The following is a 17,631-nucleotide window of genomic DNA, read 5'->3' on the forward strand; positions in this document are numbered from 1 at the left end:
ACGTCCCTCCAAAATTGATGAAAAGACGAGAAGAAAACTGGTCTGGGAGGCTACCAAAAGGCCTACAGCAACATTAAAGGAGCTGCAGGAATCTGGCAAGTACTGGCTGTGTGGTACATGTGACAACAATCTCCCGTATTCTTCATATGTCTGGGCTATGGGGTAGAGTGGCAAGATGAAAGCCTTTTCTTACGAATAAAAACATCCAAGCCAGGCTACATTTTGCAGAAACACATCTGAAGTCTCCCAAAAGCATGTGGGAAAAGGTGTTATGGTCTGATGAAACCAAGGTTAAACTTTTTGGCCATAATTCCTAAAGATATGTTTGGCGCAAAAACAAAACTGCACGTCACCAAAAGAACACCATACCCACAGTGAAGCATGGTGGTGGCAGCATCATGCTTTGGGGCTGTTTTTCTTCAGCTGGAACTGGGGCCTTAGTTAAGCTAGAGGGAATTATGAACAGTTCCAAATACCAGTCAATATTGGCACAAAACCTTCAGGCTGACAAAAACGGATGACATCCGTATGCCATCAGTTTTTTTTTTGTTCGGATCCATTGTAACAATGCCTAAAACGGACAAGAATAGGACACGTTCTATTTTTATTTTTTTTCGTGGCTATGGAACGGACATACGGATGCGGTCCGCATTTTTTGCGGACCCATTGAAATGAATGGGTCCGCATCCTATCCGCAAAAAAAACTGAACGGACATGGAAACAAAATAGGTTTGTGTGCATGAGGCCTAATTGTTATTCTTTGTATTTTATGTACTGTGCCTGGTTGCTTAGGTGGCGTTCTGTATCTCGCAGAGTGAGAGATATCTTTAAATAGAATGGAAATTACCATTCCATTCTCCCCTTCTTGGGCAGAAGTGGGCTAGACCTTCCAACCAAGGTAGGGACTGCAGGAGGTGTTTAGTCAGTCTTAGTGGATGCAAGTATTGGAAACAGATGTAGCAGCGAGGGGAACGCCCCCTTCCTGTAGCAGGAGTCTTTCCAGAGAGAAGCAGCTCATAGAGCACCATGACTCCTTACAGATTTACAGATAGAGGGTCACAAGGGGTCAACAGCCAAAGTCACCCCACTCCAAAGGTACCGGAATTGCTGCAGAGTCCAGCTATCAGACTAAAACCGAGCTTAGCACAGCAGAGAAGGAGAAAGTAGAATATTCAAATTTGCCTGCCAGTTATCCCAAAACCTGCTGGAACCAAAATAAAGATCACTTATTGTCTGGATGCAAGTTTATTTAAGTAAAGTTGTTGAACTTTAAGAAGTATGGACTCGATTTATTCTCCACCATTACTCATCCCCTTTATTGCTTTGGAGCCTAACCCTGGGGATCGACGGTATCCAGGTAAGAGCACCTTGACACACACAGAATTTATTAAGGCTGCACCACACTACTCGGCATTCCTATAAACCTGGTACATGATCAGCCCTGGGGGGGGCAGCACATTGCACTAGTTTTATATTTGAAGTATCTCGTAGTTGGAGCTTCACATTAAATGTCTTTGAAATCAGGGATTTTTATGCATTCGTAGGAATTTCCTATAGATTTCAGTGAATTAACACACATAAGTGTTTACTGGTCTGTTAATCATAAGACTGGGCCAGCATATGGGACAAGCTCACACATTCACAAAGTTCCTCTATATTTACTAATGAGGCTCATCAAGTATGTTCCCATTTTGAATTCACCAAAGTCTTTCTTGTATTTGATCGATGATGGCCATGTATTGCTCCGTCCAAGACAGGAGAGACGTTTATTTTATAATAGACAATTTGAAAGCTTCTAACAGAGAACACAAACATCTTTAAAATACACAGAAACTGAAAAGCAGCACAGCCGCCATAAATATAGTAATGTCCATTCCGGCACCTTTCAAACTGCATCGGCCGGCGATGTTGAGCTGAACAGGAACTGGTTCACTTAGGTCCATTGGCTTATAAAAAAAATTGTTCATTTCCCAAACACTGATGTGAGATAGTTGAGTGAGAAGGCATAGCTTATGCCTGCCACAGATGCTCTCTCTCCAGAGCTGCCACTGAGTCCATGTCTTCTGTCATAAACATGTAAGAACTGACCGCCTCTCGGAGACCTAAGCTCACCGGACAATCTTCTTCATCTAAGTTGGTATTGCCACTAAACAGGGCTGAGCTGAGGGATAGAAGAAAGGCATGAGAGTATTGAATACAGTTTCGTAGATTACTTCAATATCCTGGACTTTACACTCCATACAGTTCCTCATGGCTAAAGGTCCAACATGGCTAAAACTAGGTCTAGTGCCTTCATTCTTATTCTCTTCCTATAATGTATTTACCTGTTTACTTATTCCCACACTGCCGGTATTTACCTCTGAGCTTCTATGGTTGGGGTTGTCTTTCTACTAGTAAATATGTCCCATTGGATCAGGAGCTATATACATTGTTTTATGTGCAGCCTGTGCAGTGCCAGCCTTAGGAATGTGTGACCTGTATGTCACGTAGGTCATCACAGATGGCCTGACATCTGCGACTTGTGACCACCTCAAATCTTCCTCATTCTATAGCATGTTTTTAACCCCTTAGGGACCGGGCTCATTTTCACCTTAAGGACCAGGCCATTTTTCGCAAATCTGACCAGTGTCACTTTATGTGGTGATAACTTTAAAACGCTTTGACTTATCCAGGCCATTCTGAGATTGTTTTTTCGTCACATATTGTACTTCATGACACTGGTAAAATGGAGTCAAAAAAAATAATTTTTATTTATAAAAAAATACCAAATTTACCCCAAATTGGGAAAAATTTGCACATTTCCAAGTTTTAATTTCTCTACTTATATAATAAATAGTAATACCTCCAAAAATAGTTATTAATTTACATTCCCAATATGTCTATTTCATGTTTGGATCATTTTGGGAATGCCATTTAATTTTTTGGGGACGTTACAAGGCTTAGAAGTTTAAAAGCAAATCTTGAAATTTTTCAGAAATTTTCAAAACCCCACTTTTTAAGGACCAGTTCAGGTCTGAAGTCACTTTGTGCGGCTTACATAATAGAAACCACCCATAAATGACCCCATTCTAGAAATTACACCCCTCAAGGTATTCAAAACTGATTTTACAAACATCGTTAACCCTTTAGGTGTTCCACAAGAATTAATGGAAAATAGACATTCAATTTAAAAATTTCACTTTTTTGGCAGATTTTCCATTTTAATATTTTTTTTCCAGTTACAAAGCAAGGGTTAACAGCCAAAAAAACTCAATATTTATGGCTCTGATTCTGTAGTTTACAGAAACACCCCATATGTGGTCCTAAACTGCTATACGGGCACACGGCAGGGCGCAGAAGGAAAGGAATGCCATATGTTTTTTGGAAGGCAGGTTTTGCTGGACTGGTCATTTGACACCATGTCCCATTTGAAGCCCCCCTGATGCACCCCTAGAGTAGAAACGCCAAAAAAGTGACCCCATTTTAGAAACTACACCCCTCAAGGTATTCAAAACTGATTTTACAAACTTTGTTAACCCTTTAGGTGTTCCACAAGAATTAATGGAAAATAGAGATACAATTTCAAAATGTTACTTTTTTGGCAGATTTCCATTTTAATATTTTTTTTTCAGTTACAAAGCAAGGGTTAACAGCCAAACAAAACTCAATATTTATTTCTCTGATTCTATAGTTTACAGAAACACCCCATATGTCGTCGTAAACTGCTATACGGGCACACGGCGATTATCTTGAGTAGGGTATGATTTTTGCGGGATGAGATGATGGTTTGATTGGCACTATTCTGGCGTGCGTATGACTTTTTGATCGCTTGCTATTATACTTTTTGTGATGTAAGGTGACAAAAAATGGCTTTTTTTTACACCTTTTTTTACGGTATTCACCTGAGAGGTTAGGTCATGTGATATTTTTATAGAGCAGGCTATTACGGACGCGGCGATACCTAATATGTATACCTTTTTTTATTTATTTAAGTTTTACACAATAACAGCTTTTTTAAAAAAAAAAATGATGTTTTAGTGTTTCCATATTCTGAGCCATAGTTTTCTTATTTTTGGGGCGATTGTCTCAGGTAGGGGCTCATTTTTTGTGGGATGAGGTGACGGTTAGATTGGTACTATTTTGGTGGGCATTCGCCTTTTTGATCGCTTGCTGTTGTACTTTTTGTGATGTAAGGTGACAAAAAATGGTTTATTTAGCACAGTTTTTATTTTTTATGATGTTCATCTGAGGGGTTAGATCATGTGATATGTTCATAGAGCCGGTCGATATGGACGTGGCGATACCCAATATGTCAACATTTTTATTTATTTTTTCCAATTTGTTTTGCTTTATTTGGGGAAAATTATGTTTTTGTTTATTTTTACTTGAAACAGAATTTTTTGGGCGGAAAACTTTTTTTTTCACTTTATTTTTTTGTCCCACTTTGGGACTTCAACTTTTGGGGGGCTAATCCCCTTTACAATGCATTCCAATACTTCTCACAGGCTCGTCACCGGAAGGCAGCGCCGATGCCTAAGGAAGTCATTGCGCTGCCTTCCATGCCATCAGTTCCCACTTACAGCCGCACGGGGACCCGATGGCACCTCCGACCGCCCGCCGCAATTTCAGTAAAAGCCGCAAACCGCAGGTCTGAATTGACCTGCGGTTTGTGGCGATCACCGACACGGGGGCGTCACGGGACCCCCCCCCCCCCCACGCATTGTCCCAGGGTGGCTGCTCAATGATTTGAGTAGGCACCTTGTTCCGATCACCGCCCACCGGGCGGCGGTGATTGGAACTACACATGACGTACCGGTACGTCATGTGTTCTTAAGTACCAGTATCATTACTTTACTGATGGCGCTGTTAGGCTAGTTTCACACCTGCCGCGTGAATTCCGGCAGAGTACAGCCTGCCGGAATTCTCTGGATCTGGCACTGCCGGATACTAACCGAATTCCCGCCAGGCCCCATTAAGTATAATGGGATCTGGAGTAGATTCTAGCAAAAATAAGGAGAATCGGCTGGACACAAACCACTGCACGCTGCTACCAGATTAGGCAGTTGAATTTACGTTCCGCAGGTATGAAAGTAGCCTTAGTTAGTGACTTTTGGTTGGTATTATTATACGTATAGTGTTACTTACCAAGGCACTGTGGGGCGTTGCTATTTAGTCAGTATATAGTATTTTTTTTTTAAGTACTGTATATGGTGGTGGTAGCACAACAGAGCAGCCTTGATATTTAGACAATTGTATAGAAGTGTTATTTGGCCAGTGTATGGCACTGTTTGCATTTGGAGCACTGTTTGATATGGTTATTTGTACACTGCATTTCAGTACACCATAAAATCTCTGTACAGGGCACCATTAAACATAAGCGGCCATGAGAATGTGTTGTGCGGGATGATGAACATTAACTAAATAATTAACTGAGGCCTTCAGGGTCTATATAAAAGCATAAACCAACAATGTGCCCTTCCCACAAATGGTGCCAAGTACAAATGTTCTCACATACAGTACTTGTAGTAATGTAAGTCTGTTCATCTGTGTCAAATGCCAGAATCAACAGCAAGGCTGTCTGGTCAGGGACTATCATCCTACCCCTTGGGCAATATGCAAGTGTCATCCTCCTTCACAGGTGCCACAACTGGTCTCCAGGCTTTATTCTGCTCTGGGTCACCTTTTCCTCATATATGTCCCTGACTTTCCGTCACAATCAATAATTTTGACACTTTCATAATAATAGAAGAAATAAGGAAGATCCACTTAATGTATGTGGATCTGTAGATTACCTATCTAGATCTCTCCAGTTCAGTGTTGGTTTCCGGACAATGACGGGTCCTGATGTCAAAGCAGCAGGGGGAATAATTCCTTGTACAACACAGGGCTCCTTTAAGATGCTGCAAATTCCATCTGCCATTTCTTAAAGAGGAAACAAAATAAGTACATGCATTAGATAAATGGATTGCAGTGCATTTCACCACCATAGAGGACAGAAGCATTGGTTGATCTCCATCTTTTATAAATATTCTTATGTGTGGCAACACTTATCTCAGCCTTACTCAGTAATTGCAATACCAGATAAGAGTGGTGCAGTTTCTGGAAGAAAGCAGTCATGTTTTTTTGATCTAAGGATCTAAGGCGTCTTTTACACAGGTAGCAGACCAATCCGGCAAAGAACAGCCTGCCGGAGGTCTCCAGATCCAGCATAGCCGGATAGTTCCAAGTGCACCCCATAGACTATAATGTGAATCCAGCTGCTTTCTGGATTTTGTGCCGAGATTCGGCCAGGCAAATATCACTGTGCCTAACAGTTATTCTCCAGCCAAATCCCAGCATAAATGCTGTGGAGCAGTTGGATCCCCACTGGTTCCCATTATAGTCAATGGGCCCTGGTGGTGAACGGCAGTATCCGACTAAGCTGGATCCAGAGAACTCCTCTGCCAGAACAGCCTGCCGGATTGTTCTGCCTCCTGGGTGAAACTAGCCTTTCACGTCCTTGTATTATTACTTTTTAAACCATGGCCTCACCGGAGTAGTAGTCCACCATATCCTGGAGTGTTGAAAAGGTCAGACGAGGAGAAATATAATACCAGCCATTTTGTAGCTGATTAATGCGATAATGCTTGATAGTATCCAGTGTAGCTTGATTTGATTTCCGAACTGATAAACTGTAACATCCTGTAATCAAGACATATTTTATATAAATAGGTGTCCTATAGTCAGCACATTGATAGTTGTGGTCAAGGTCGATCCCCAGATCTTATTATACAATCACTGCATGTCAGTTTTTAGACATATTCACTTTATTACAAAAAAATTTAATGCCCAATATAGTATTACATTCTATATACCATATACCAAAACGTCCCAATTCTACACCCTCACATAACCCTGGTATAGTTTACCACTACACTCATACAACCGTATTACTCTACTGCACCATACAACTATACCACTAGATCCCTCTACTACACAGTGACATTACTCTACTACAGCGAACCCTATTGGAGTTATGTATACTTGCTACTTTTTTATGGTTATCCAGCAAAATACAATCAGAGGACCCACTTATATATGACAGTGGCTGAACAAACAGCGTACTGCACCTGCGTATGAACACCAGGCTATATGGTTTCCTGTTACTAATGTCTTCAATGCAACATTTCCACAGCTCACACCACATAGCATTTGACAGGTGTGAGGACTTCCTGAGGGCAGACAACAGTGCTCTTCGACCCCTTAAACCGATTTGCCAGACATCTAGTTTATAGACTATGACTCCATTCATCACATTCTGCAGTTTCTGACCTCCCAAGTGTCCCTCTTTTGGAGGGACAGTCCCTATTGTGGACCCAAGTCCCTCTGTCCTTCTTTTCTCCTTAAATGTCCCTCTTTTTGATCTGAGTTATAGATTTGCATTGTTACATTTACAATATTGATCAAGAAAGTGGTTTCTGTTTCCTATCTGTATTTTAGACATCACCTTGTATATTATTTCATTATTTGATGCAATTTGGATTTTTGAAATCTCTATATTCAGATAATTTTTGCACTATTGTGCACTAAGAAAACTATTAAAGTGTATAAATATAGAGGAAAAATTGACTTTCACAATGAACAATAAGGCTAGAACTACTCGGCAACCTGGATCTCTTGCAAAATTCATTTCTATGGGATCACCGCAACTCAGCGATCCTGGCCATCACAGCTGTCACGCGACTATTGTCACCGTGTAGGCCTAGCCTAAGTGTCCCTCTTTGACCATCCAAAAAGTTGGGAGGTATGGAGTTCTCCTTAATATCCTATTCTCCCATGTTGCACTCACAGCAGGCCAGTAAGCTGAGATAGAAGTATCTGTTTTTCATAGCTTTCACGCTGACACTAGGCTACCCCTAGCTCTGTGGTCAGAAATATAAGGATGACACCATGAAACTTGGCAACTTTGTGGACCCCTCTAAGTGTATGATGGGGAGGAACGGATGGAGTACTTGTGTTAGAGTACAGGAAAAAGTATGTACAGCAAGGTTGCCAACTGCCCATAACTTTCTGGACGTCTGGAAAAATAGACAACTTTTTTTCTCTGTGAAAAAAAAAGATAGAAGTGTCCGTCTATAACTGAAGAGGAAGAACAGCATTTCTGCATTTTCATAAGACTTTACCTTTTATTAGATCTCCATTAAAAGCAAGGAAACCGCCTTCACAAAACAGTAAAGTCAGTTTACGCGTTTCAGGCTCTAAGCCCATTACTAATAGTGTAGATCTGGGCACTCCCCTACATCACACCTGTGATCAATTGTGAACTCTGACATCACCACCAGTGCAGACGGGGCAGATATATCAACTTCTTTAAATCACATCTCCTGACCAAAGCACCTTGGATGTGGTGAGCTGGCTACTGTTTGAGACTATAAACAAGACCCATGTAGCCTGATCCCACAGTCGTTTGTCACCAACCTCCCTCTGTCTACTGTCCTCTACTTCTTGCTAACCCACCAAATAATTAAATGGGTTCTACAGAATTGTTATATTCATGCCCTATCCTCAGGATAGGCCATTAATATCAGATCAGCGGGTTCCCACTCTCTGCCCCCCCCCTCCCCGCCAATCAGCAGTTCTGTAGTAGTTCCGGTGCTGGACGTACCCAGCTCCGTCTACTGTCTAGTACTGCTGTGCAGTGCTGCTGCCATTACAGTGAAAGCAGCAGTATTCAGAAGTGGTGATTCTGAGGGTGCAGAGAGTTGGACCCCCGCCAATCTGGTATTAATGACCTATCCTAAAGACCAATATAAAAATCCAGGAGAACCCCTTTATTTATCATATTGTATTTTACCCTTACTTTTTTTTATATTATGTTTATCTTAATGTGGTGTGTGAACTGTCATTTGGTTATCATTCAAACTGTACCTCTTCTGGTTTCACTTTCTCGAATCAAGAAGGAGCCACTTTGGTTGCAGTTCACCAGAAGCAGCTCTTCTGCTTTCTCCCGGTTTATACCTTTATATAACCACCTGTGAAAGAACAGGGAACTTGAGGTTAGAAATTACCTGATTCCTCATGTGTCACATTGTGGAAAGTATTTTTTGTGATATATTTGTATTGGGGAAGTTGTATGTGAAACCATTAGAACAATTTTAGGCAATTATTGAAATTATGCACAGGAGAGGTTTTGCAACACATGAATGTGGTATTTTTCTCATAGGACTGCAGGTAAGGTCAATATATAGGGGCAGATTTACAAACTATGGGGCTCATTTATTCAGACCGGTGTTCTCCACAGTCTGTCTGTGCTGCTGGAGGCCTCTACATATGTTTGGTACTTCCTCCAGCAGGCTGTGCGACAGACTGAAAGCTACACCAGCTCCCTTGCTAGCGTAGATTTAAGCCATTTTCTACGCCAAGCCCCCTTTTCTTGATCTGTTGGAAAAGTGACGTGAGCTAGGAAAAGTAGCAGATTTTGCTGCAAAATGTCATGTGACTGATATATGTCACAAAAGTAGCATATATCAGTTAATAAATTGGCCCCGATGTCTAATATTTAGGTTGATATTTAGACTAGACACCCTAAAGATGACCCAAATGTATCACAGTGGCTCACATTGTGTAATGAATTTGGTATAGCTTATGAAATATTAAAACCCTTTGTCTAACTTTGCGCTACCTATTGTTTGGTTTACTTTGCACCATAATTTATTGGCAAAATTTTGGTGCATGTTGTCACATTTTAGGCAACACCCCAATGTCCACTAAGACACACCCATTGTCAAGCAAGGAACAAAAAGTATTTAAAAGCCATACTAAATCTGGAGTAAGGCATATATGGTGCGCCAGTTTTTTGGGACAAATTTAGCCACAATTTTGGCTCATTTAGCGTAGTAAATCTTTGAGTTCCTAAGATACTGTATGCATTCATCTAACGGTAAGGTCACACCAACAAGCTACTACATACAGATGTGATCTTCCTTACCTTTAATATTGCCACTAGATAGAGACTTTAAACAAAAATTAGGCAGATATTGCCCTGCTTGGATTTGAACCCGTGGCCCCTATGTTCCAAGAAAGCAGTGCATTGTGCAGTTGGTACTATCATGACATGACACACATACACTTACCTGTTGTACACCTTGGCAACATACTTTCTAGGCATGTAGCACTCTTGCCCAGTAGAAACTGACTTTACTTTCCACCAGTCACCATCCCTGGAAAACATTAACAAACACTGGTCACCGATTTTTACATTATTAGAAACAGGTTGTCATATACTACTATTCATGGGATAACCCCTTTATATTTTAGAATGAATGAATGAATGAACTGAAACTATGGGCTCCTCATGCACAGCTGGAGCTGTAATAGGGCACTTATAGCAGACAACCAGGCACTACTATACCTCGGTATGTCTCTGGTTTCATACGGGTTTTCCCTAAAAATGCAAGTACTGTATATCCATAATACGGTGCCATATGGTTTAATGGGGCAGCACCCAGAGTCCCTATGGTTCTGAAGTACGGAGCTGCAGGGACTCCCTATGCTTCTATGCAGTCTCTGTGCACATGACTGTCTTGTGTATGAGGCCGTATGTATGGATTATGCCTAAGCTTGGGTTAAGTGAGTATCTCAGATAATAGTAACCAGAAAACGTATTTATTTGCGTCATGTTGAGCTTGCAGGAAAAAAAACACAGCAGTTTGAGGTCACCTACTCAGAAAGGATGTTCAGCTGCTCCCCGAGTCGAATGCTGAAATCGCCTTGACCACCCGCAGGAAAATTGTACAAAGCCACAAACACGCACTTGTCCACTACTGAAAAACAGAAAGCCATGTTTGTACATTATAGAGAATGTCACACTGTGTGCCTGAACATGCAGCTTATGAGCAGTTCTGCATAGACTGTCAATGATGAGGATGCTGAGAGGGATTGGAAAAAACATTTACAGTAGTCCTTTACCTGAGAGTTTTAGCTGATTCCGGGAATCAGCTATTGCTAGGTCTTCTAAAGTGTCTGCTAGCAGAAGACAAGAAGCAGACTTCTCATGATATTAAAATCCATATCCATCAGCAATTCCATAATGCATTGCTGTGAATAGATCTCATCTGGTGACTCCTAGCAGTCATCTTCTGCCAAATTCCCCATGGCTGTGCCTAACGGCATGGTAGGACATTGGCACCCTATAGACTGCAGACTATTCCAAATTAGCCTATTAAGATGAAAGTGTCTCCAGGTGGTGGGTACTTCTCAACAGCTGGGATTTCGGTGTAGGCATCTAAAAGTGGGGTGGAGATCTCTGAAGTATCATGAATGCCTGGGACAATTATTTTTTTAAATGTTGGGCACAAGCCTGTCATTATTACTTCTATAGTACAAGGAAATATGCCCACTTTAGGACTTTGCAGACACTGGAATGAAATGATCCAAAGTGTAGGAGAATTTCTTCAGCGCTTTCAAGCATTCCATCCAGAAGTGCGCTTTCCCAATGTTTACCTCTCATTTTATTTTGATGTATCCCTCTGTATAGAGTGCCATTGTTTAAAAAAACCTTCTTTATACCACATGGTATACATATTTTTGTGGTTCTGTATAGGAATGTGTAGTCTGCTGTGCTTCCCTATGAAAGCATGTTGACAATTACCACCCCAAGGCCAAAAGGACACTGAATGAAGAGCTAAGACTGAGCCTAATAGAGATACTAATTGTAGTGGAGGAGTGTTCCTGACTCTGGATCTAAAAGTTGGAAGAGATATACTTTATGGCATGTAAAACCGCTCCATGCATGAACAAAATATTTAGATTCAAGAGCCAGTCTCATATACAATGAGATTAGGAAAGTCTTTCCTTATCTAACAAGCTCATATTCAGATCTCTATGGCAATAGAATACAAACACTTTTGATACAATATATATTTGGAATGGAAACTTTTAGTGTGGACACATGCAGATTTGAAATGGAAGGGTTAATATTATACAATATTCTATGATGATGCTAACTGAAAAGCTGGCCTGTGTTCAGATAATGGTTGATTATCACACAGTGCTTTTTGTCTACTATTTGCATTGTGTTGTCTTTCGCAATGAGTGGTGGAAAATATGACTACTGCCACCGAGCACAGTGGAGGCAGGCTCTTGGCACAGCATACAGAAGAAGGGCACTTTGAAGTGGAAAAGGCGATGGTATTAACTCTTTTTAGCACAATTCTGGAGAAATTTCTAACAATACATTTATATCCTTTGCACATTAACTCATTCACGCTTATCAGTTGAAGGCATCAGAAGAAATGAAGAACAATATCCTCCTGGCTGCAGAAGAACTAACGGTGCAGTATATGCAGTGCTGAGGGTTCTGTGGACTAAAGTGGTCCTCCGGGACTACGTCAGTGCAGATCGATTAATAAACACTCTAATTTACTAATATCGCTATGCTACAACTTAGTCCTATTAGGACTGTGACGCAGGGAGGGTACTAATTATGTACTTATACCTTATCCATAGATTAGGGACATTAATACAAGCATCCAATGTAGAAACCCCCAGAATTGAAGCTCAAGACTGAATTGTACCATAGACGACTTTAGGAAACCAAAGCAGGACTGAAGTGAGATCTATAGCTGTAGTGCTGGAAAACCCTTTTAAGAGATTTTAAAACGTCAAGTCCAATTCTTACCAATGGGGTTTATCTGAGCGCTGGACATAGTGGCCTCTATAGCTGAATATCCCCTTTTGCTGGGCAAACTCCCCATTCCTTGGGTTGCTTTCAGGAGTGAAATTCTTTCAGTAGTAAAAATCTGCCAGAAATAAGAACCAGATTATTAAGCCGTTTATAATTAAATAATTAATGATTATGTTTCTATTACGTGTCAGGCCCCCGGAACACAAAGCACAATGGTAATAACACCAGATATAGCACAGATCAATAGATCAATTAACCTTTCTTGTATTTTATAAGTTACGGTTATGCAATAAGCTTACATTGCCCTCTCTTTCTTAATCTAAGGACTTGTATGTAAAGCAAACATTGACATCCAGTGACCATGACATCCAGTGGTTATGAAAGCAGATGTGAATCGGCTGTGCTACTGAACTGATTTTAACTCCTATACAGAGATCTGGACTCCGCTGCAGGGGAAACACCAGGCTGCTACTCTCTCTGATCCATGGAGGTTAAAATAAACAGACACAGAGCACTGAGGAATCAGGCAAAACATAGGAAACACTGAGGGATCAGGCAAAACCATAGTAAGTAAACAAGATGAGGTCAGGGCAGACAGTGTACAAGCAATCCAGCTAACAGTCTTAAAGATCAGGCAGAGAAGGGTTAAATCCAGAAACAAGCAGACTTTGGTACACGGGCAGGCAAATAAGATAATGACACATCTTTTCAGGACACTAGAATACTAGAACCTATTGCTCAGGCAGCTTTCCACAGGGAAATACCCTAAGGTGGCCAGCCATTGGCTAGGGGGGACTAAGGTACACAAGCTGGCCCTTTATGAGTCAGAGGGAGTTTTATATATATATATATATATATATATATATATATAAAAGTTGGGATCAATGGTTGGATTGAAAGGGATTTTTCATAAATCTTACTTTTGATACATCACAGATTAGACATAGATTATACAACCCTCATCTCTTGTGGAATGCATTACCCGAATTAACATATCTCACAACCTCTGCAAGTTGCTGGACACAATAGCAGCCTGCCTGAACAAAAGGCTATTTAACATCTCACCTCACATACAATGACAGCAACTTATTTAACTTATTAGCAGGTAGAGTAAACCTGTTCAATGTAAAATAGCCCTTTTCATGTATTGTATATAGCAGATACCAGTATTAGGTTTCAGCTGTATCTGGACAAACATGTTCCCCAAGGCCTCCTAAGAAATACCAGGATTGTTCCAATTGGATCTTGAGGGACAATATGCGCCCACCCCCAAAAAGCCCTATAAGTATGTGCTGGGAAATAAAGATTTCAGATATTTGACAACCTATGTTAAGTCTGGGTTGATATTTATCTCCTGATCAGAAGCAAACCGGATATTCGTTGCACAGGGAAATATTCACGGGTTGGAGGTCTGATGCCTCATCATATAACCATCATAAACCTGCCTGAGAAAAGCCGCTAACAGGGAGTAAGTGTTCAACAGGCAGCAGGAGGAAGGGCAGCAGAATTTCGGAATGAAGAGGAGCAGGGCAGCGCTACTCCAGCAACTGTACCCGCCGGGAAGAAACGGGCAAAGCAAAGTTGAATTTGGCAATTTCTTTACCACAACGATAAAAGGTTAAACTGCAGTCCTATGCAAAACCACTAGCAACACATTGTAATATAACAGCTAGGCCTATGCTAGACATACAAGGTACAGTAGTAAGTGCGTCATGCTCAATGACAGTATTTTAAACAACAGTATGACATACCGGCATCTGACTCTCTATTAAGGAGTTCACATCGTTTTTGATACAGACCAAAGACCTCGAATGCTTGGAAAACCGCTGACAGATTTCCAGCTCGATAACATTTTTTTAAACAGAAGTGAAAGAACATAATCATCACATATACATTGCCTATACATGAAAGTCTATCTCTGTCGTAAGGTGGAAAATTATTGATGCAGTGTTCCAGGGGTATAATATATGCCTTCCACATTACCGATAATACACTCAGGTGTTCAGTTCATGTGGGTGATGGGAAGACTACTGTTTTATAGTCTAGAAACAGAAAAGATGGTATATGGTATAGAAATGGCTGCAGAGTGGAAAAACAAAGCTGCAATACTTAAAGGAGTTGTGTCGCAAAATATAATCTACATTTTTTCAAACATGCACCTGGATCTGAAAACCTTTGTAATTGCATGTAATTAAAACTTTAGTACAGCTAGTGAGCTATTCAATAAAATCTATCGGTATAGCGCCACCTGCTGTTTGTTCTTTTCCTTATTTCTTGTCCACTTCACCGAGCTGGTTGAACATGGTCAGTTTAAATCTTCAACTGTCATAAGCCATATGTTCTGTTAGAAGCTGTGGCAGTTACAGAGAGAGGGCTGCAGCAGAAAGGACATGCCCCTGAGCTGTCAGGCTGAAGAGAATCTAACAGAGCAATTGGAGCAGTGAATGTGGAGATCTCTAGACCCATGTGAGGTACAGGGCTGGTTCTAGCTTTGACAGAAAGGTATTGTCATGTACTATATATTGTATGATTTTAATTATTTACATCAATCATGGCAGATCTCCTTTAAAGTGCACCTCTCATGAGCCAGGTTTATTCTGAATTTGGGTAGAACTTGAAATAAAAATTTGACAGTGTTTAAGACTGAGTTCACATCAGCGTTCAGCCTTTCCGTTCTCCTGCTCCGTTTAGGAGCAGGAGAATGGAAAGGACGGATCGGCACATAACTGAGCTGAACGGATCCTAAGGACCCCATAGACTATAATGGGGTCCGTTCGGTTTCTGCTCAGAAGATGAATTTGAAGCGGAGACAAAAGTTTTGCGCGCAGGACTTTTGTCTACGATTCAAAAATCTTCCTCTGAGCGGAAACCTAACGGACCCCATTATAGTGTATGGGGTCCGTAGGCTCCGTTCAGCTCAGTTATGTGCCGAATCCGTCCTTTCCATTCTCCTGCTCCTATGGGGTAAAAATGCCCCTGCGTCTTATGGGGTAAATACTAATGAGCGCTTCCAATATGGAAGCGCTCATTAGTACCGGAGGACCAGGGGAAGATCCTCTGTGACCTCACGTTGTGAACGCTGGTTCACAGCAAATCCGACAATAGGAAGAAGACAGAGAGCGAGCGGTGAGGAGCGGCGGCGTACAGGAGCAGGAGAGGTAAGTGATTGGCGCTGGGGGCCAAAATGAGAGGCAATAGGGGGCTACAGAGGGCTCCTATGAGGCAATGGGTGCAATATATGAGGCAATGGGGGTAATGGGGCTACAGAGGGCTCATAGGCAATGGGGGCTAAAGAGGGCTCATATGAGGCAATGGGGGCAATATGAGAGGCAATGGGGGCTACCGAGGGCTCATATGAGGCAATGGGGGCAATATGAGAGGCAATGGGGGCTATAGAGGGCTCATATGAGGCAATAGGGGCTGCTGGGGGCCAAAATGAGAGGCTATGGGGGCTACAGAGGGCTGATATGAGGCAATGGTGGCTACAGAGGGCTGATATGAGGCAATGGGGCTGCTTGGGGCTAATATGAGAGGCAGTGGTGGCTGCTGGGGGCTGATATAAGGTCTGATTGGGGGTCTTGTTGGGGTCTTATTAACATCGAGGGTCTAATTAGGGCTGTTAGCTGAGGTCTGATCTGAGGTCTAATGAAAAATATTTTTTTCTTATTGTTCTCCTGTCAAACCTAGGTGCATCTTATGGGCTGATGCGTCCTATAGGGCGAAATATATGGTATCTATCTATCTATCTATCTATCTATCTATAATCTTCTATCTATATATCTATGAGACCTATTTAAGAATATCATCATATCAAGTTTTTTTTTTTTTTTTAAAGATTGTCTTATGGATAGGTTTCAATAAAACAAATGGTTCACATATTCTATAAGTATGCAGAGAGCAGCACAGCAAATCTATGCCCTAAGGTTATTATGGGATATACACTCACCTAAAGAATTATTAGGAACACCTGTTCTATTTCTCATTAATGCGATTATCTAGTCAACCAATCACATGGCAGTTGCTTCAATGCATGTAGGGTTGTGGTCCTAGTCAAGACAATCTCCTGAACTCCAAACTGAATGTCAGAATGGGAAAGAAAGGTGGGCTACAACAGCAGAAGACCCCACCGGGTACCACTCATCTCCACTACAAATAGGAAAAAGAGGCTACAATTTGCACGAGCTCACCAAAATTGGACTGTTGAAGACTGGAAAAATGTTGCCTGGTCTGATGAGTCTCGATTTCTGTTGAGACATTCAAATGGTAGAGTCCGAATTTGGCGTAAACAGAATGAGAACATGTATCCATCATGCCTTGTTACCACTGTGCAGGCTGGTGGTGGTGGTGTAATGGTGTGGGGGATGTTTTCTGGGCACACTTTAGGCACCTTAGTGCCAATTGGCCATCGTTTAAATGCCACGGGCTACCTGAGCATTGTTTCTGACCATGTCCATCCCTTCATGACCACCATGTACCCATCCTCTGATGGCTACTTCCAGCAGGATAATGCACCATGTCACCAAGCTCGAATCATTTCAAATTGGTTTCTTGAACATGACAAGGAGTTCACTTTACTAAAATGGCCCCCACAGTCACCAGATCTCAACCCAATAGAGCATCTTTGGGATGTGGTGGAACGGGAGCTTCGTGCCCTGTATGTGCATTCCTCAAATCTCCATCAACTGCAAGATGCCATCCTATCAATATGGGCCAACATTTCTAAAGAATGCTATCAGCACCTTGTTGAATCAATGCCACGTAGAAATAAGGCAGTTCTGAAGGCAAAAGGGGGTCCAACACCGTAATAGTATGGTGTTCCTAATAATTCTTTAGGAGAGTGTATATGAGAGGGTTAGAAGTGTGGATGAGTTTTTTATGCACTTTTATATCAAGAGAAAACAGTAAAAGCCCAAAGACTTTAAGCAAATCGTGGCAAAAACCAATACATAAATGGCTTTGTAGATTGACTACTGGGCCAATGATTTGAC

General features: G+C 41.5%; 1 protein-coding gene across 1 annotated transcript in view; it reads right to left on the minus strand.

The window, feature by feature from the left end:
• Positions 1-634: 634 nt before the first annotated feature.
• SLA2 (Src like adaptor 2) overlaps positions 635-17,631 on the minus strand; it is a 31,128-nt gene continuing 14,131 nt past the window's right edge. The window contains exons 2-8 of the mRNA XM_044298654.1: positions 12,638-12,758; positions 10,682-10,781; positions 10,092-10,178; positions 8,887-8,990; positions 6,511-6,660; positions 5,772-5,901; positions 635-2,161 (exon numbers count right to left, since the gene is read on the minus strand). Coding sequence (XP_044154589.1) covers positions 2,011-2,161; positions 5,772-5,901; positions 6,511-6,660; positions 8,887-8,990; positions 10,092-10,178; positions 10,682-10,781; positions 12,638-12,713 — 798 coding nt within the window. The 5' untranslated portion in view covers positions 12,714-12,758 and the 3' untranslated portion in view covers positions 635-2,010. The remainder of the gene's footprint in view (positions 2,162-5,771; positions 5,902-6,510; positions 6,661-8,886; positions 8,991-10,091; positions 10,179-10,681; positions 10,782-12,637; positions 12,759-17,631) is intronic.

This window comes from Bufo gargarizans, chromosome 6, assembly GCF_014858855.1.
Source record: "Bufo gargarizans isolate SCDJY-AF-19 chromosome 6, ASM1485885v1, whole genome shotgun sequence".
In the NCBI taxonomy this organism is placed as follows: domain Eukaryota; kingdom Metazoa; phylum Chordata; class Amphibia; order Anura; family Bufonidae; genus Bufo; species Bufo gargarizans.